We start from the raw sequence: 21,542 nt of genomic DNA on the forward strand, positions 1-21,542 counted from the left end.
GTCATTTTCTACCCAAGTGGAAGTACACCAAAAAAGTCTAAATCCGCCACGGGAAAATTCATCGGAAAGGAATTGAATCAATACAAATTAAAGCAAATTGCTAAATCCAATCTTTGAGAGCGAGATATACATGGGTGTAGAGGGATTAATATGACGGACGCATGGTACAATTTGAGAGCATCAAATTTAGCGGTTACCCACTAATTTGCCTAGGTGGCTTGATCGTGACCTGATGTTGAATGCTCAAGTAAATGACTCGGATCAGAGCAGGATCCCACTTACTATGACAGGCTTTTTATCAGACAGGTCGGGTTCGGGTTAGAGTTAACTTACTTGGACACGATCGAGAAACCCGACGTGCAAACACAAATTGCTCATCCGAACAAAGTCCGTTTACGTGCTTGTCTTGAATCTTGATGATAAGTTTTCCATGGGTTGGACCATCCAGACGTGTATGTGAGTTGCTGATGTTGAGATGCCGCAGGCGCCAAAGGCATTGTTGACTATCGCATCCACAGCTTGAGAAAGTGGAAATAGAGTCGGCAAGAAAGGCCATACAACTTTGGTTGGTTACTACAACCTGAAATTGGGTGACAGGGACTCCTTTAACTTCAAGTGGGTAGCAATTGATTGGCAAATGAGCATTTAGAAGAATATCATGTGATTAAGAGAGAGAGAGAGGAGAATAAACATATTTGTTTTTAATTTCTTGCCATGCAAACAGTGGAATAATATTATATCTGTTTTTAGTTTCTTGTCATAAAAAAAGTGCGCCATTTTTTTACTACGTCAGCTCGGGAAATTAGAATATCAGAATTCGTAGAAAGGTTTTGTGCATGCTTCGTTTAGATACCCAATCATAACCCACCAATAATCAAAATTAAAAAAAGTCAATAAAATAGTAATAACAGCCACCAACCCTGCATCAACAATGACATTAAAAAAGAATGGAATATGTATGTATTATGAGAATTGGAAACACTACGGCAAAGCTTGAAGACTAAGGAGTTCATAAGTAAAAAAAAAAAAATAGCCGTTGTTGACAGTAAGAGACTAGGAGCGATTGTCAAAACAATTAGAACATGTAATTTCAGTGGATAGCTCAAGCTGCTAACATTTGAGCAGCATTTTCACTGTCTCTGTTCTACAAGGGCGCAACAGAGTAACAGAGATGAGGGCATACATGTACACATGAAATACAGAAACACACAAGCCCCAAGTTGGGGCTCTAAGTTAATCTCTCGGATAACTTAACTTACACGTATCCAAGCATAAGGGATTTTATAATCATAATTTTAAATCTTTAAAATTTCTAATATCAATATGTCGTCTTTCGGCCTCTTTTAAATTCAGAAAGTGCTTTTTTTTTTTTTTTTTCTTTTTTAATATGTTTATATTTTTTTTATTAAAAATGCCACGTGTCGCCATCTTATTGACACTGGCGTGGCACCTAACGGAATCTGTCAAATTTTCCAACGGAATTTGATTCCAGGAAGCAATTTGTAAATTACGCCAACCACATGGACCTCTGAATTCACTTTTATACCACAATGAGCGATTTGTATATTAGGCTAACCACAGGGACTGATGGTGCATTTTTTCCTAATTTTTTTTTAAAAAAAAAAAGATTTTGTACATTTTAACAAAAAAAATAATAATTGTGTAATTAAAAGAGACTACAGCACACCATAGACTGCCAAAGGTCCACCAACAGGCATACAGATCGACTACATGTCTAAGCATGACTCAAGACAACCCAACACAATTAATGAAAAAGGCTGTCCAAATGGTATAAGCCACGTGACAATGAAGAAGGTGGTCAACGGACTCTCCACGTCAGGGCCGACTCAACCATAAGGTGAGTTAGGCGGTCACCTAAGGCTTCCAAATGGAATAAACCCCCCCCCAAACAAGTTTATTTGGGGAAAAAAAAAAAAAAAAGGCCTAATCATAGTCTGAAAAGGCTTTTTCTAGTGGAATAAGGCCCCAAAGATAAGTTTATTTGAAAAAAAAAAAAAAAAAAAAGAAAAAAAAAAAAGTAGTCTAATCATAAGCTGAAACAGTTTTTTCGCAATAGAATAAGGCCCCCAAAGATAGGTTTGTTTGAAAAAAAAAAAAAAAAAAAAGGCCCAATCATAATCTAGAATGGTTTTGAAAAAGAAAAAAAAAAAGAAAAAAAGAAGCACGATCTCTTCTTTAGAGACTCTTTAACTTCAATAGAAAAATAAATAGTTAGAGGCCCAAGAACATAACAATTAATACCAATATATATATATATATATATATATATATATATATATATACATTTTCTCTCTTATTAGGAGACTCAACTAAAATAATGTGAACTACAAGGAAGCCAATGAAGAGAGTAGGAACCACGTAAAAATACTTGTTGAAATACAAGTCATAACTTTACAAAACCAACCATCACTAGAGTGGGGCCTACGAAAAAATGTCTAGTTTAAAATTTTCGCCTTAACCCCCAAAATATATTAACCTGGCCCTACTCCGCGTCATTTGTCCATGACAATGACGTGTCACTTCCTGAAATTATCTAAGGTAAAGATCTTACCTAAAGCCGTCGACCACACGAAAAAGGCCATTCTCAAAAGAACCTAAGTCTGCTCTACACTCTTCCAAGTACAACCCAGAGAGCAATAGAATGACTTGACCTCAAATAATCCTCTTTTGGAGGGTACCCACCACAAGTGATCTTCGAAGAGTGATCTAGCTGAGTGCAATACCTAGAGAAATGAAGCAAAGACATCTATCTCTCAATCATGTGCTGCTCTAGCAAAGCTTACATTTCATTGGTTGGAACCTCCCAAAAACTCCAAATGAACCGCAACAAAGGTATCCTTTGTATGAGCTATACCAAATAAAACTGGAAAAGCTACCTTTAAAGCCACATTCCCACACCACTGACCACACCAAAAGCTAATCATGGATCCATCTCTGACCTCAAATCTGGTAAGACACAAAAATTTCTCTCATTTCCTGATATTCTTTCATAACCCTACCCTCAAACTATCAAAAACTTATCTCATGATTACACTTCCGCATTCCCTACCCAAAAGAATTTCCAACCGAAACATCACGGGGGCTTTAAGCAGTTGAATAAAGGAGTTGAGAGAGGGGCAGGCAAGAGACCTTTTTCTTAGTTTTGTATTGTAATTAAGGCATCCCAATGTTACTAGTCTAATGCATAAGTAGGCAATAAGATCACACACATACATGTAAATTTCTTTATTCCATCAAGTCATGGTGTAAAAGAACAAAGAGTACTCCGGATTGGAACTTAAAACTCGTTAGTAAATCAAATACAAAAGGCATCCCAATGTTACTAGTCTAATGCGTAAGTAAGCAATAAGATCACACACACACATACATGTAAATTTCTTTATTCCATCAAGCCATGGTGTAAAAGAACAAAGAGGACTCCGGATTGGAACCTAAATAGTTAAAACTCGTTAGTAAATCAGTTAATAAGTACATATTATATATATATCTACCGACTTGAAAATGAAAAAACATCCATACTGCAGAGAGGGTTTTATGTTGAATATACAAAAGTCTTCCATGGTTTTCCTGGAGGGTATCCGGCCCTATAAGACTAATTACAATTTAAAATGATATCAGGACATGCTTGATGTAGTCAATTCAAATGAACCTGAGATATAGCACCATTTTTTATATTTATATTTATATTTTTTTCCTTTTTATATTTTATATTTTGTATAATAGGGAGACACATGTTATATGATTGGTTTTGACATGACACGATAACGGATTCTCAAATTTTTCAACAAAAGTTGGGAGCAGGGAGCTTATTGCCATTTTTGCTTACCATAGAGTGCTTTAAGTCACTTTTTAAACCCTAGGGAGCTTATTGCAAATGGATGAAACCACATTGATTGATTTTGTATTTTTTTTCCTAAAAATTGGGATCTTTTTCTTAATAAACACTATTGTATGCCCTAGACATAAGTAGTAGATCAATCATGTTGCGTGTGCCATGCAATTGCCATCACCAGCAACAATGCTACCACTTCATAGATATCATCACCAACATTTAACACAGCGGTTCTCCATAACCAACTCTACCTCTGGAGTACTTATATATACTCTACCTCTGGAGTCAACCCCCTCCACCTCTGGACTACTACATTACACACCAAACAATAACCACTGTCTCACCTATGCCATGGTCCATCTACATAATCATTGCAAACAAGGATTTTAGGTCATGTGGAAAGGAAGCTAATTTCATAGAAGTTTGTGGAATAAAAGCTCTGGTTTGACTTAACCATGAAGAAAAATTAATTCATGAAATCTAAGGAAACTTCACAAAACTAATAAAAGTTATAATGCGTTAGTGAGCAGATTGATTCATAAAAACAAATCAAAGGTAAATCAATTACTCAGCCAAGTAATCCATGCTGGGTAAATAGCCTTACAGATGACCAGCAGAAAAATGTTTAATTTTCTCCCTTCTGAAAAGAACACGGATGTTAGAGGGGGGAACTAAGATCATCAATTTTTGTACCAGCATCCTCTCGATTTGAAGTTTTGAAATACTTCTTAACCAGGATTAGAAAAAATGGTATTTCACCACCACCTAAGGATGAGAAAAAAGCCAAAAGTTTCAAAAGATTTCCCAGCAGTCTATGCAAAATAAGGATCCTATAATAAGAGTTGTATGATTTATTTTGATAACTTAGAAGAAAAAAATGTTGTGCAATTTATTCAATATAGCTACTTACACTAACATGACAAAGGACAACAAAACATTACTCCTTCCATCTCGATTAGATTATATGGTCTGAAATGAAAAGATTATTAATGAAAAAGTAAAAATATAGTGATCTTCCTAAATGTTCTTTATATTATTAGTGTCATACCTTTTGGTAAGACTTGTTTATTTTTCAAAAAAAGGTCAGGGTAGTATAGGAAATTGAAAAAGCATAAACTTCTACTTTGGGGAAGTTTCATATACTACATTGAGACAACCCAACAAGGAAAGGTCATCATTTTTGTTTTTTCTTTTTTAATGGAAAGACTAATAAGCAAAATGAGCAAACACTAACACTGGTAGTTAATTTTCCAACTTACAACTTGACATAAAGGTTTAAAAACCACAATCGCCACCAAGCTACCACTGGACAACATGAAGAAAACCAAAGGGCCTATAAGCCCAATGCAAAAAAAAAAAAATGGTAGAAAATGGAAAGGAATCAGGTGTCCAAGTTTACCATGTAACCATATCCATCCCTTTTATCTTCTCAAGTTTTAAAATCACCATATTATTGACTGAATGATGTTCCTAGCAATTTGCCATGCGGTTGAATGGTAACTCGAGTTTGAAACATTAAGACTGAAGCATTAGCAAAATCAGTGTAGCACCCATTTTAGTTCAGTTAGATCCATGGTTAGGTGAAAAGTATGTAGCGTTGATACTTCTACAAGAAGCTGAAGCTGTATCTACCGCTACCTTACCCATGACATGATATTGCTTAAATACTTTCAACACCCACTAGAAACTTTCAGGTGAAAGGATCATTGCATAATTTTCTAGTAACAGAGAACTGCTTTTGTTTTTTTGATAAGTAGTAAAGAGGACTGAATTTAACAACTACCTACAAGCAGGTGTTTTCTAATTTTCTTTTACTTGTTACATTAAATTTTTTTCTTGAGTGTGTGCATGCAGATAGATAAGTGGATATAGATCGATATATAGATAGATATAGATATAAAGATTTCACTTCATATGAATTGCTTTGTCATTGGGATTCAACAGCAACTCCTCCATCAATATCAGCTTTACAATTTAACTCCTCCAGGGAAAATGTTCATTATTTTTCATGCAATGATGACCAAACCTTAAACTGTAGCTATGACAATAGGATAAATACAGCTCTTGTAGTGAACCATGGTAATACCGGAAAAGGTAAGTGACAAGGAAACGTAACAACTGACAGTACATCTACAGTATGCATGAAGCTTGAAGGAACTGCTGATTTTCAAAGACAATGAAGCATACAAAGCGAATGACCGACAAGTTGGATCTTTTCTATATGTCAATCATTCAGCATAAAAAAGAGAATAATAGTATTAGGGGGAAAAAGTTGTGCATACTTTAATCTTTTTGCTTCTGTGATAACTGAAGTAGCAGGCAAGTACATGTTGTCAACTGAGCTGGATGAATTAGTAACATCCCTATGAGGTTACAAGAGAATAATCTCCACTTAAAAATTTTGTCACTTTAGCATCTCCTATATTTCTTGAACTTCGAGACAAGATGAGCATACTGCCCCTTCTCCCCCATATGTCTTATTACTTCATGAGCTTCAGAAAGCTTTCCAGCATTTCTCAAATTACTCACTAGGGTGCTGTACACAAGGAAATTCGGATTACAACCTCTAGATTCCATTTCCTTAAGCAATGAGCATGCCTCCTCGAATTTCCCTGCCATACAAAACCCACGAATCATGGAATTGTATGTGAATACATTTGGAAGCTGTCCCTTGACTATCATCTCATCAAACATTTCCTGAGCTTTCTCTAGCTCCCCAGCCACAATATATCCTGTGATCATTACAGTGTAACAAACCACATCAGGCATACACCCATTCTTTATCATTTGGTCAAAAAAATATTTGCAGGCATCCAAATTTCCAGCCCGGCTAAATCCATCTATCAACGTGGTGAAGTGAAGAACACTCGGATCAAAACCTACTTCCTTCATGTGATTCAAAAGATTAAGGGCTGCAAGTGGTTTGTCTCCTTTGCCCAGAACGTGCAGAAGAATGTTATATGTATGGAAGTCTGGAGAAAATCCACTTCTACCCATTTCATCAAGCAGTCTATGAAACTGATCCAACTTTCCCAACCTATACTTTGCACACATGACAACATTATAAGTTAGAATATCTGGAGAATGACCCTCAGCTAACATCTGCTGATACACCCACTCAATCAACTTGTATTGGTTTACCGTGAGAAGGGAATGCAAAATCGCATTGTATGAATGTTTGAAAGGCCTATAATTAAATGTCTTCGATTTTATGAACCTCTCCACAACTTTCCTAGCCAATCCCGCCCCACCACAAGTGCATATCAATATGTTAAAGGTACGTGCCGTGGTTGGGAACCCATTCTCAATCATCTCATCAAGTAGCCTCCACATTGCCTTAAACTCCTCACAATCTGCAAAGATCTTCATTATTAAATGGTAAGAATTTGCTGTGTGCTTGTAACTCTCCTGCTGACCAGACCACACGAAAAACTTATACCCTAATTTTGCACACCGCATCTTATTGCCATAATTTACATTCCTCAAAATTCCCAACAGAACTTCCCTCACTAGAAGCCCAGAAAGCCTTATATACAACTCGTCTAGAGCCAATTTCGTATCAAACCCCGGGCAATCTTGCTCGAGAACTTCAAGAATCCTCCTGGCATCAATCTTTGCGTTGTCAAAAAAACCCTGCCTCACCGAGAAATGTCCCCGGACTCGGCTTTCATCAGGTTTTTCATAAGAAATGGAATCAAAGTCCGAATATCTCAACATTCCTTCCAAGGGTTCCTCAATGCACCCAAACCCATTATCAACCTTATCGCCATCGAACCCACGGTCGCATAATTTTCGTGAAATTATGAAAAAACAGGAGATTTTGGGAACCACTCTTGGACCAAACAAATATATAGAGTTCATTTCTACTCCCCATTATCAGTGAAACTTTGCAGTACCCAAAAAATCCAAGAAACCTACTAACAAATTGAAAATTCTAAGCATAGAGAGCTCCAAAAGCTTCCTATGATGAAATTGAAGGATACCCATTAAAATGAAAAGGCCCAGATACACAAAAGGGGTTGAATCGAATAAGAAATGTTCATCGAGTAAGGACTTCGCTTCACTTGTGAAGGAGGTGGATGACTTACCTGAGATTGTGCTAATTGGTAGGGCGATATCAGTCTTCCTGAGCTGGCTCTAATTCCCGCCTGAGGTTTTGCTTGTGTGAGTGAGCAAATGGGGCAACCTGCGAGAGGATCCTATTGCAAGTAATTATGCCCTTCCAGAGAGGGGAAATATGGAGGAGACTTTGGTATTTCCGTAAAATAGCACCCATTTTCAGCACTGCCCAATCGGAGCGAACCACGTTGGCAGGGTACAAGTAGTCCGTGGAATACTAGATTAAAAGTTTTCATTATTGGCATCGTTGTACAAGCAGATGTAATTAGTGATTATTAGATATTAATTACTAACTGCAACCGTCTAATAGGGGTGTACAAGTGGAGAGCTTATTAATCGAAAATAACCAATAACCACCAATAACCGCCAACAATCGTTAATTAGAAAATCGAAAAATTAAAAATAACCGCAACCAAATAACCGAATAACCGTGTATTCGGTTGCGGTCACCAATTATTGTATTTTAAAAAACTAGTTAATAACTGAATAACCGCAACCGATTTTTATTATTATATATAATTATAATTTATATATATATATATATATATATATATATATATATATATATATATATATATATATATATATATATATAATGTTGTACGTACAATTACCTAGTTATATGTATTCGTATTTAAAAAATTATCAAAAAAAATTATCAAAATTCACCTGTTACAAGAGGGGCCACAATACATTTGTAACAGGTGAATTTTGATAAATTATTTTATAATTTTTAAAATACGAATACATGTACGTAATTAGGTAATTGTACGTACAACATTGCATAAGTTTATGAGAAATAACTGCAGTGAAGCGATTTCAAGATAGCTATTAGGTAATGAACTAATCCTCCTAATTGATGTAAAGCTAGCATACTTTTTTCTTTGTAGTGAGGGATTGGAAGGCTAAGAGCATTCACAGTGAATGATGCAAATTTTTATCTATTCTAGATAACTAAAACCCACTTTTTGCTAATTTAGCTAACTACTTTCAAAACTACCCTCCAACCGATTATTTAGATTTTTATCTATTTTATTAAAATAATCATTTTTATTCTTTTTTTTTTTTTTGTTAAAAACCTCTCTCCACTCTGCCCCAAGCGTTTTGCACCTCTAGAAATTTCCAAACTCCACGCACCCACGCGTTCTACACCTAGAAATTTCTGGACTCTCTTTTGACCTTTTCAAGTTGCTCTGTGTGTAAGGTCAAGTTGCTCTCTCTGTGTGTGTGTGTGTGTGTGTGTGTGTGTGTGTGTGTGTGTGTGTGTGTGTGTGTGTGTGTGTGTGTGTGTGTGTGTGTGTGTGTGTGTGTGTGTGTGTGTGTGTGTGTGTGTGTGTGTGTTCGCTCCAAAGCCTCCAATGGCTTCCTCACTGACCAGGGAAGATTACGGCGAAGCTAGCGAAGTAAGCCGAGTGGTACGGGAAGATGGTGGAGTAGATGGAGAAGTTGGAGACAAGCTCGACCCCAGCGGCAGAGCTGAACGTGGAGGAGCAAAACCTGTTGTTTGTGGCCCATCATGGTGCATAATGTCGTCGTGGCATGCGGCGTGGCGCATCGTGTCATTGATTGAGCAAAAGGAGGAGGGGTAGCGTCTCCCCCATCGTAATCCTGAAGTTGCCACTCACATGTACGACAAGGCCAAGTCCAACCTCCGCGGGAGAAGAAAACCCAGAAACGAACGCGCGCAAAGAACACATGCAGAGAAGAAGAAGAAAGAATCTTAAAGAGAGAGAGAGAGAGAGAGAGAGAGAGGAGGAAAAACAATATAATATTGATACATCTGTAAACAGTGTCACCCCATGTGGCGTGACACTATTCACAAATAGAGCTTCGATCTACTCTGGTGTTAAGATACATAATTAAATAGAGTTATATTTTTATGAGTTTATTATTTATTGAGATATGATCTATACACAAAAGCCTCACAACTCTCACACAACAGTCCTACGTGGCAAGCATATTTTATTGTTTTTTTTGTGTTTTGGTTCCTGCGGCTAGAAGAAAACATGCGAGAGAGGGAAAATCAAAATTTCCCTCAACCGAGCCACTGCCCAGTCCCTCTCTCTCTCAAATTTCTCTCCGTGCAGATCCCGTCGCCGGCAGATCCTCTCCAGCTCCGGCAGATCCTCTCCACAAATCTCGTCGCCGGCAGATCCTCTCCACAAATCTCGTCGCCGGCAGATCCTCTCCACAGATCCGTCGTCCGGCGTTCCCGCTCCGGCAGATCCAGCTCTCTCTCTCTCCGGTGCCCGCTCCCCCAGATTCGGTCTCCAGCTTGTGTGCAATGGAAAAACGACCCATAGGATTGAAGAAGTAGAATATTATTCTCTTACCCAGCTTCTTCTTCTACTTCTCCAGCTCTCTCTCTCTCTCTCCGGCGGGCTCCCTCTCTTCGCCGTTCTCTCTCGGCGTCCTCTGTCGTCCGGCAGATCTCATCCCAGTCCAGCTCTGTCTCCGGCAGATCTTCTCTCCGGCGGGCAGGTATTTTTTTTTTTTTTTTCTTTTTTGCTGCTACATTCTGTTTGAAATTTTGATTTGGGGTTTTTTTGTTCTTTTTTTGTTTTGGCTGCTACGTGAACTATGGTTTTGCAGCTTTGTTGTTTTGCTTTGCATTTTGCTTTATTATAATTTTTGGGTTGTTTTTCCATTGCACACAAGGTGCTTGATAAAATGCTCCACTGAGCTGGCTAGTAGATTTCAGACATGTTGTAGATTTTCGTGGATTTGGACTAATTTACTGGCTAGTAGATTTGTTTGTTTGTAAAATGGAAGGAAGAAAGGCCTTTGCTCGACATCATTTGAGCAATGATGGCAGAAATTTTGTCTTAAACAACATCATTGCCTTCCCTATGATGAATATTGAAAATTCTCATTCCCAATCCCTTAGCACTTGTTGACTGAGATGCCATATTTTGAAAGTGTTTGGCCCATGTTGAATAATATGTGGATAACACTTTTTTGGTGCTAAATAAAATGTGGATAATGTTGGTTACTATGATTTTTATTTTTTGTAGATTTGAAATGTTTGTGTTAATGTGTTTTTTAGATCGGTTTGTGTTTGGATAAGGCTATGCTGGTGGAATAGGAGTTATATTTTGGATGGTATTCGATCTCCCTTCACATGTAGAGTGTATTTTGAGGTCCCAGTATATATATATGAGCTTGTAATTTATGGTCATCTACTGTTTGTTCTTGTGGTTTAGTTCATTTTTATATCCCATAATCATTGTGTTGTAGATTTTACTCCTTCTGTTGTGCTTCATTACTATAGTTTACCATCCCCTAAACTAAAAATAGGCTAGGTGTTTTAGAATGATTTCAATTGCCTTCTAGAAGAATATGTTTATGGGTTTTAACATGTTTTGATGCCTGTACTTCTCTGATGCAGTGTGTTGAAGTGATATTGGTGCTCTGCCTACTTGACATTTTTCAACATAATATACTTTGGTGTGTGATTCCCATAGGTCCAATAATAGGATTTTTTACTGAGCAACTGGTATTTCAATTGCTCGTGGATATAATTATACTACTATGCTAAAATGACCCCAAATACTATTTTCTTGATTTTCTCCTACATTTTTCATACACCTCTCTCCCACATCATCCTACATGGCGTCATTATGTCATTTTAATCTATCACTAAAGTTGGTTGATTAAAAAAAATTGAATGTGTTATTTCTACGTCACTTTGGTTTACACCAAGTCTACACCTCTTCTATGCATGTCGGTCTCACATGTATGGGTCTCACACCCTATGTGTTTTGATATAGAGTTGATATACGCTAATGTGATGTAAAAAAATGTTACCCAAAAAAAAATGAAAAAATAAAGCCGCGTAGGATGAGGTGTACTGGATATTTGGATTTAATGCATGCCTGAATTGGTTGATGGGTTTTTTGGATCTATAGTTTGTTGTAGGGGAATTATTATATTTCTTGTATATGTTGCCTCTTTAAAATGGTTGGTGCAGAGTATTGAACATGAACTTGAACATGCCTTAGAGGCTTACATTCACCATACATAAAATTCTCATGTCCAAATTGAATGGTTTGATCTATTTAACATATTTATATGTATATAATTTTTTTTTTCTTTTTTGGGGTAGGCCCGAAAAAATGTCGGTAAATAGTGATGCGTCAAGACCCCCTCCGTTATGTTATTGTGGAGTGTGTGCACGTTTAAGGTACTCATGGACTAGTGACAACCCCGGAAGAAAGTGGTATGGCTGTATAAAGTATAAGGTAATTTTAAAATTAATTAATTGTGACTTAATTTTTTGTTAGTGGTTTATGACATTTATTCGTTTTCACACAGGAAGCTGGGGATTGTGATTTTTTTAAGTGGGCTGATAACCACATGACTTCTTATGAGAAGAGATTGGAGGAACATATGAGAGACATGGAGGAAGGGAGACGGGCCGATATTGAAAAAGTTGAGAAGATGACAATGACCAATATTGACAGACTTGAGAAGCTGATTGAAACAAAACACAATGAACAATATGCTAGACTTCGACTGGAGTTGGGTCTACGTCAAAGTAATAGAAAGATGTTTTGGGTAGCAGTAGTCGTAATCATTTTGGGCCTTATAATTTATCTCAGTGGTTATAGTGGTTCTAAAGTTAGCTACTTAATGTTAGAATGAATTGTTGGAAACAAGAAGGTTGAAAATGATCCTTGTCAAATATTTTACGTTCTATCCAGTTGAACAATAGAAATTCTGAATTTTAGTTATGATGGAAGTTGATCTGTAAAATCAGCACTTGATTAGTCAGAAGAAAAAGTCTTGTAATTTCTCCTTTCTATTCTTCCTTGTCTTGAATTTATTGAGATTTCAAGTCTTGCTTGTCGGTTCCAACTTCTAGTTATAATTAATTTGTCAACTCCCGTATAACTTCAACAATTTTTTTACCATCCATTTTTTCCTTTATTTTTTGATTTTTATAGTAATTTTGATTTTTGGAGTGCTTAATTTTTGTCAACCATCATTAATATGGTGGATTCATGCTTGATTAGTACTGTCAGTTTAGTTTGTTCACTGATAAAGGCAGAAAATAGTTTGTTGCAGCAATCTTTTGGTAAATAAAACAATCACTGAAAAACAAAAGGCTAGAAAGGGCAATAGCTCTGTACATAGAAAATGTATAAGATAAAGAATCTGAAAGATTACAAAAAGAAAGGAAAATATTACAGAAAATGTCATCAGCCCAATAAAAAAAATTCATAATTAAGAAAGATTTGAACTCAATCATATTGGTGCCTAAACAAAGGTTTCCCCTCAAACTGAGCCTAAACAAATGTAGAAAAGCCGAGAAAGGGTCTACTACTTTTGTGGACATGTCAACATGGGCGTAGACTAGTCTTAGCAAATAAAAAAAGTTTATAATCTCATGGGCCAAAACCTGGAGAGGAACATTATCAACCCTTGTACAGTGATTGTAAACTGGCAAGACATAAACATGGCAAGACATACAAAGGAAATCACCAACTCAAACTAACATTTTATACCATTTTCTAGATATGCTGTCAACCAGCAAAATGAAAAATTTAGCAATAATGCACTCCATTTTATCCATATCTTTTGATTCTTGTAACCATTCCTTAGCTGCACTCAAACAGAACCTTGAATGTCATCAAGCCACCTTACAAGACAAGCTCCAAACACTCCATACCAATTCTTCCAAATCAGCACATCAGCAACTACCATTATCAAATACCCAAATCCACAAAATCAATCAATTAATAACTGACTAATTATTAAATCCGAATCATCTATGAACATATAATATACATAAAACTACATATACATGTATTTATAGAATAACATACACCATCCAAAATTCACTTCAACCTCTTTAAGCTAGTACAAGAACAACAAAAAAAAGTAAAATAAAATAAAATAATGGAGTCAATCTTCATTACAACTCCATTACATCCAGGAGTCCATCTGAAAGCTAGCTCCATTACAACTCCCACACAAAATATTCATTTCAGCTCTGCAAGAAAACACATACATATTATAAAACAAGACCATTATATTGTTCTGAAGAAAACATAACGATAACCAAAATAATAAATCAAATACCATTAACTATCATTTTGGTCTCAAGGTGGAAGTAAACCATTCATCAGAAGACGTATAGTTGACCGCACAGCATCAGTAATTGTGGGCAGGACACTTATATGGTTGAGTGCGGCATAAACTTGATTGAAGATGGGCCGCACATGCATTTCAATTGCCGGATCAGTTGGGATTATGGAATTAAAAACGTGTGTCATCCAAGCAATTATTACGGCTGGGTTGGTATTGATACAATATGGTAAAAACCACAACAATTGAAGCAATACTTCTTGACTCAAAGGGAGAGGATCCATAGTCAAGACCTGAAAATCAGCTTTAATATTCAGACATCTAAAATCTAAAATGAATGCATTTTAATAACACAATACTATCAAGTGATTTACCTGGGAGCAAATCCAATTCACAATTGACACATCACGCATTTGTAAGGCTGTAGTGAAAGCCTCTTGGTATTTGTGTTGGCTTATCATTATGGACAACAGATTTATGGGGTCAATCGACAAATTCACCTAATGAATGCACGCATGATTCGTTTCTCTTATTGTACGCATATAAATTCCAATCAAGAAACAATGACTTTAAAAAACACAAATTATACCTGAGAAAGAATAGAATGATGGTGACCACTGAAGGTGTGAGCAACTGTCGATGACGAAGCGACGGAATCCTGCAAAAACAAACATTAAATATCCTCGTGAAATATCAAATAATTATCAAAAATCAACCAATAAATAAAGAGATATTGGCTAATCACCTGAGTACTATGATCGTGAGTTGCAGAAGGTACAGAAGGCAACGGAGATTGACTAGTGTTGCCTTGATTTTCCGTTGATTTCGAGGCCTACAATTAAAGAATATTTTATGCAATGTGGGAAAGCACACATGTTTTTAAGCAAGTAAAATGTGGACATCAATAATAAAAAAAATAAAGAAATCACTAACTTGATTTTTTCGTTTCTTCGTTTTAGCATTGTTGTCTCTTGGTGGCTTGCTTGATACATTGGATTTCTTTACCACTGTTTCTATAACAGCCACCTTTCTCTTTGTTCGTGGCCTCCCTTTACAAGTAACCTTATGAGGACTAAGCACCTTTTGACAACCAGAAGATGTGATAGTAGCTGGAATGCCAGAAGCTTGATTTTCGCAACGCCACAACTCCTTTATTTGATCAATTTTTTTCATTAGTTCCATGCAACGTTCCTCCGTGTTTTCTGATGCGAGCGACAGTAATTCCTCAAAATTGTTTCTCACCTTGTCATATATTTGAGCATGTGGATTATCACCAATGGCATCATAACTACTCTTAACCTTCGAGTACTCTCGCTTAATATCCTTCCTCCATCTGTCAAGAATATATCTTTGTGGCAAAGTTGTCACTTTCTTTGTCCGTAACACGGAAAGTGAATGCCTACATAAGATGTCTCTTACTTCAAACAATGCACATGTGCACTTCACTTCCAATTCATCTTCATTGAAGTAAACAAGAAATGTTTTTTCTATTAAGTGGTCTCCAACGGCAACATATTCAATAACTTCAAACGTGGAAATTGCACCTTCACTTTTGAGATGGGAGTTATTACAGGACATCATTTTCACAAACTGATCATGTACTTCTTTGAACTTCGCATTTGTGTAGACAACTTGAAACTGTTTCTCTAACTGCAAGGCGCTTATACACGAGATTGTGCGATTGAAAGAATCAAAATCAGCACGTGTCTCACTCTCAACCATTCTCCTTAAAGCATTATCATATTCATCAACAAATTCTTTCAATGTGGTTCGGGAGTGCACGTAACCATCAAAAAATGCGTTCATACTTTCACTTCGCTGTGTAGTGTTCATTCCCGCCCAAAACGTATCTTTCATGTATGCCGGCACCCAAAATGTCTTCTCCCTATATAACCCATTCAACCATGCATTATCATGAAGATTATACTTCTCCAGTAGATCTTTCCAGTTTTCCTCATATTCTTCACATGTTTGAGAGTCATACAAACATTTATTTATGGCACTCTTAATGCCATCAAAATTAGCATGTGATCCAAACTTTTCAGGGAATTTTTTCATAATGTGCCACATACAATATCTATGTCGACTTTCAGGGAAAACAATAGCAATTGCATTTTTCATAGCTCTATCCTGGTCTGTTATAATTGCTTTAGGGGCTTGGCCATTCATGCACTCCAACCAACATTTAAACAACCACACAAATGTGTCTGTATCCTCGCTTGAAATTAGTCCTGCCCCCAAAAGTATAGATTGACCATGATGATTCACTCCTACAAAAGGAGCAAATGGCATGTCATAGCTATTGGTCAAATACGTTGTGTCAAACGTAATAACATCCCCAAAGAAATCATACGCTGCCCTACTCCGTGCATCCGCCCAAAAAACATTTCGTAGCCTACAATCATCATCCATATCTATCATAAAGTAGAAGCCACTATTTTGCTTTTGCATTCTTCTGAAGTAATCACAAAGTGCTTGGGCACCCCCTTTACCAAGACGAAGTTCTTTTGCCTTGTTAATATAATTCCGACAATCCCTCTCTCCAAAAGAAAGACTCTCAAACCCCCCACTTTCAACAACTAAAGAATTGAAATTCTTACTCAGACGTATTCCTGCTCTATCATTTAGCTCAAGTCTTCTTTTTGCAGCATCATTAATTATCTTATTGCTTCTAAAAAATCTCGCTTTACCCGGGCTTAACGAATGATTATGCGTCAGCTCAACTTTACTCAAAAACCACGTTCCATCACCACATAATCTCGCACAAATCCTGGCACCACACCCTGTTCTATTAGTTGTTGGAATTGGCTTCGCAACATCACTTGTAGCTCGCTCGTCACCTCCACGAGTACATATAAGCATTACGTAACTTTTTATACCCTTCGTTTTTCTCGAGGTTCTATGCGCTATACCAAACCCAACTTGCTTAGCATACCTCCTATAATAAGAGCAAACTTCTTCTAATGAACTAAAAGTCATTGATGACTTCGGTTCTTCAATTTTCTCATCATCCTTTAACACCACGGGTAGGACCACATTTTCTTCCTTATCACTCAACTCTTCATCTGAACTAAAAGTCATTAAATCCTTTGGTTCTTCAACTTTCTCATCATCCTTATCACTCAACTCTTCATCTGAAATAAACGTCGTTAAATCCTTCGGTTCTTCAACTTTTTCACCCACATCTATCCAAAAAAGAATACCAAGTGTATTTATAAAAAAAGCCTAGAATAATAATAAAGAAATAAAAACAAAAAAAATCAAAAATCTAACCATTTTGATGGTCATCTTGATGGGTTAAAGCACCGTCAAATTGACCCTCGGTATCCAATCGTGAACTTGAAGAGTCCATTTTGGAAAATGCTATATTAAGAAGAAAAAAAAATAGTACTTTTAAAGAGCCAAAGCAAAATTATCTTTAGTGCATGCATATAACAAGAAGTAACCATACCCCATGCATAGAATATTTAATTAAAATAAAATTTGAATTATTAATATAAAGTTTGAATTCAAAATTATTACTCTAATACTACCTTAAATAAATGAATAATATTAATATAAGCTTGGTGAACTTGAGCACACATATGAAAGATTATTGATTTGAATTGTGAAAAGTAAGAGAAGTAAAAAGACAAGCTTATATTAACATAGTTTCTAAGGTATGGGTATAAGATCGATTTTGACAAGCACTACTAGTGATACTTGGTTCATCTTGATGAAGATTTGAGATGTGTGATGCTGGGGCTAGATTTAATGAATAAATAAAAAATATATTAACAATAACAATAACAGGAATACAACTGATTATTATCAAACTGTAGAGAGTAATCTTAAGCCTACATGCATCTTAATTTGAAGGAAAAATATTATCAAATTGTAGTCACCAGTCAAGATCGATGCATTCATATGGTGAAAAAGTATAACGAGGTTCCAATGTTTTGATAAGAAATTTTCGTGTATATATACGGGAGCTTGCTGATGATTTTAAATTTTCATAAGTCTGAACTTGGTCAATGGAGCATTTTATCAAGCACCTTGTGTGCAATGGAAAAACAACCCAAAAATTATAATAAAGCAAAATGCAAAGCAAAACAACAAAGCTGCAAAACCATAGTTCACGTAGCAGCCAAAACAAAAAAAGAACAAAAAAACCCCAAATCAAAATTTCAAACAGAATGTAGCAGCAAAAAAGAAAAAAGAAAAAAAAAAAAATACCTGCCCGCCGGAGAGAAGATCTGCCGGAGACAGAGCTGGACTGGGATGAGATCTGCCGGACGATAGAGGACGCCGGACGCCGGACGCCGAGAGAGAACGGCGAAGAGAGGGAGCCCGCCGGAGAGAGAGAGAGAGAGCTGGAGAAGTAGAAGAAGAAGCTGGGTAAGAGAATAATATTCTACTTCTTCAATCCTATGGGTCGTTTTTCCATTGCACACAAGCTGGAGACCGAATCTGGGGGAGCGGGCGCCGGAGAGAGAGAGAGCTGGATCTGCCGGAGCGGGAACGCCGGACGACGGATCTGTGGAGAGGATCTGCTGGAGCTGGAGAGGATCTGCCGGCGACGAGATTTGTGGAGAGGATCTGCCGGAGCTGGAGAGGATCTGCCGGCGACGGGATCTGCACGGAGAGAAATTTGAGAGAGAGAGGGACTGGGCAGTGGCTCGGTTGAGGGAAATTTTGATTTTCCCTCTCTCGCATGTTTTCTTCTAGCCGCAGGAACCAAAACACAAAAAAAAACAATAAAATATGCTTGCCACGTAGGACTGTTGTGTGAGAGTTGTGAGGCTTTTGTGTATAGATCATATCTCGGGCCGGTGTTCAAATGAAACACATTAAACTACGTACAGCACAGGGAAGAGAAAGATACATACTCACAAACCATGAAGATATCACACTCGCTCCCCCAAAAAGAAAAAGAAAGATAAATTTTTGCCACTTCATACTAAATTGCCCATGAACAGAATAAAGGACACTGCAGCATATATATACGAGTTCAAAGAGAGATTTTTTTGACATAAATTTAGTTAGCGATTTAAATCTAATATGAAAAGACAGAAAATAATGTAACTAAATGCCAAATATTGGATTTAATAAAAAAAAAATTTGAAAAATTCAACAATATATGAAAACTAAGTATCCGGTTAATAACTGGTTTAAAATAACCGAATAACCGGCAATTAGTAAAAATTACAACCGGTCTACCGGTTGCGGTTATAAGCAAATAACCGCAATCGTAACCGGTTGTACATCCCTACCGCCTAAGGCAGTTCTTGAATTTTAGCAAGCGTAACCGCTCCACTTAGGCGGTTAGCGGTTATTAAAATCTATAACCAACGGTTGATAACCACTTTTTATATGTAGACTTTTAGGACCTTTTTTGGCTTAATTTAGATTTTTTTAAAAAAGATAAAAATAAGGACTTATTAAATAAGTAATCGAAAGAGTCCATGTTGTATCCATTAACAAATGTACTGTAATCCTCAATTCCCTGTAAAATTAAACAATATATACCAATAAAAGTTTAAAGAATTATATATCCATGTACATAAATAAACTTGAAAAAAGAAAACGGTATAAGTTGCATAACAAGCTTACCAATTTAAATATCTATTTGGCCAATGAGATTTTCATTTAAAAAAATAAAAATAAGGACTTATTAAATAAGTAATCGAAAGAGTCCATGTTGTATCCATTGACAAATGTACTGTAATCCTCGATTCCCTGTAAAATTAAACAATATATACCAATAAAAGTGTAAAGAATTATATATCCATATACATAAATGAACTTGAAAAAATAAAACGGTATAAGTTGCATAACAAGCTTACCAATTCAAATACCCATTTGGCCAATGAGATTTCCATCAAACCCCCTTAATTTGTTACCTTAAAGATGAACTTTAGGTCTTGGAGAAAATTGAATAAGGCACCGGAATCTTAGATTTAACAGTTCAAAGGTAGTGATTTGAACTTTTTGCAAATTTTAAGATATTGATAATAAATTGTGATCTCAAGTATAATCATTGCTTGTTATCAAAGAGAATAAATATTTTAGAGCAGATGGAATATTTTTTTTTAATAAAATTAAATACAACGTTTTGTGTGTTGAAGTTATTTTTTATATTAAATATTTTAGAGCAGATGGAATATTTTTTTTTAATAAAATTAAATACAACGTTTTGTGTGTTGAAGTTATTTTTTATATTAAATATATAATATAAATATTTATATTATTTATATATAAGAGTATGAGGTTAGCGGTTATTAACCGCCTACCTCTATCCCTAAAACCGTTAACCCTTCGCTTTAGACGGTTAGCGTTTATTTATAACCGCCTTCAAAAGTGGTTATACAGTTATGCAATTAACGGTTACGAAACGGTTAACCGTTTCGTTTATACATGCTTAGTTTCCATACCCAATCAAATTGTACATATTGATTGGCAATGACATTGTTACATAAATGATAACCTTTAAAGCTCAGTGAACGTACATAATAGATTTGTGAGAATTTATGAAATTAATGGGATAAAAATGTACTTCAATAAAAATTAAGTGAATCCATGTCGCTTTTCCTAATTTTGACGAGGCATATAATTTTTTAAAGAGGAATGCTAGAGCTCCTTCTAGTGTTTTTTTGAAGTCCTTCTATGTTGACATGGTACCCTGTAGTTTTTAATAAAAATAGGAGAGAGAAATCAAGCTGCAGTTTTTATTTATTAAAAACAGGGTGTCATGTCAGCATAGAATGACACTAGAAGAAACTCTAGCATTTCTCTTTTCTAAATATGATCCTTAATGATATATCTTTACCGAATACGATCCTTTGCGATCAAGATTTTATTTTAAAGATATAATGATATACATGATAAATATGTTATAATTTTAAATAATATGACATTGTGTATATTACTAGATGTAAATATAATAAAATTTTGACCATAAAATAGTGGTGTGTGATATAGCATGTTAGAGGTAATGACGTGTACATAGAACCTTTATCAAATTATTAAAGGTATAATACATACAAAACTACTCAGATTTGACATGAGATTAGCTTAATAATGATTTGTTCTTTATTATTATTTTTTTTTCTTAACAATCCATCCAAAGTTACTTAAGGTCCTAGTTTAACATCTTGTTAAATATACAAAACAAACTAACAATTATTTGCAAAAGATTAAAAGAGTTTTCATTGAAAAACATAAAAAGAAGAGTAATGCTATTTTTTCATACTCATATCACACCATATATAGCAGGGTGACATTGTGTGTTTTCAGTAACTTTTTATATCAGTCACTTAAAACACGTCATATCAACCGACACTACAAGAAACTTGCACATTAGCGGCCAACTTGTTAGCAGCAACCCAAAAGTCATTGCTAAAGCTCACTCATTAGCGGTGACATTTACAAGTCACCGCTAATAGTCAATTATTAATACTGACTTTGTCGTAGCCACTATTAGTGGATGCAAATATAATTT

At 35.9% G+C, this 21,542-nt stretch overlaps 2 protein-coding genes and 1 long non-coding RNA gene across 6 annotated transcripts; all 3 read right to left on the minus strand.

The window, feature by feature from the left end:
* Nucleotides 1–36: 36 nt before the first annotated feature.
* LOC133861740 (pentatricopeptide repeat-containing protein At3g60050-like) lies at nt 37–8,077 on the minus strand. Of its 4 annotated transcripts, none has more exons than XR_009899070.1 (2): nt 6,136–8,064; nt 37–580 (listed from the first exon to the last, which is right to left on the minus strand). XR_009899070.1 is itself a non-coding variant. In XM_062297536.1 (2 exons), the coding sequence occupies exon 2, from the start codon at nt 7,712–7,714 to the stop codon at nt 6,263–6,265; it is 1,452 nt and encodes a 483-aa protein (XP_062153520.1). In that variant the 5' UTR covers nt 7,715–7,814; nt 7,942–8,077; the 3' UTR covers nt 5,745–6,262. The 4 variants fall into 4 exon arrangements, 1 of the variants encoding a protein (XP_062153520.1); XR_009899071.1 differs by lacking the exon at nt 37–580 and adding an exon at nt 3,307–3,452; XR_009899069.1 differs by lacking the exon at nt 37–580 and adding an exon at nt 4,303–4,618.
* A 5,819-nt stretch (nt 8,078–13,896) lies between these two features.
* LOC133860132 (uncharacterized) lies at nt 13,897–14,901 on the minus strand. The gene is made up of 5 exons (XR_009898867.1): nt 14,808–14,901; nt 14,652–14,720; nt 14,437–14,562; nt 14,057–14,355; nt 13,897–13,967 (listed from the first exon to the last, which is right to left on the minus strand). It is a non-coding gene; the product is annotated as an uncharacterized LOC133860132 (long non-coding RNA).
* Nucleotides 14,902–14,941: 40 nt separating this feature from the next.
* On the minus strand, nt 14,942–17,414 carry LOC133860370 (protein FAR-RED IMPAIRED RESPONSE 1-like). Its single transcript, XM_062295992.1, has 3 exons — nt 17,336–17,414; nt 16,163–17,232; nt 14,942–16,066 (listed from the first exon to the last, which is right to left on the minus strand). The coding sequence occupies exons 1-3, from the start codon at nt 17,412–17,414 to the stop codon at nt 14,942–14,944; spliced, it is 2,274 nt and encodes a 757-aa protein (XP_062151976.1).
* Between the last annotated feature and the right edge of the window lie 4,128 nt (nt 17,415–21,542).

This window comes from Alnus glutinosa, chromosome 2 (genome assembly GCF_958979055.1).
Source record: "Alnus glutinosa chromosome 2, dhAlnGlut1.1, whole genome shotgun sequence".
NCBI lineage: Eukaryota > Viridiplantae > Streptophyta > Magnoliopsida > Fagales > Betulaceae > Alnus > Alnus glutinosa.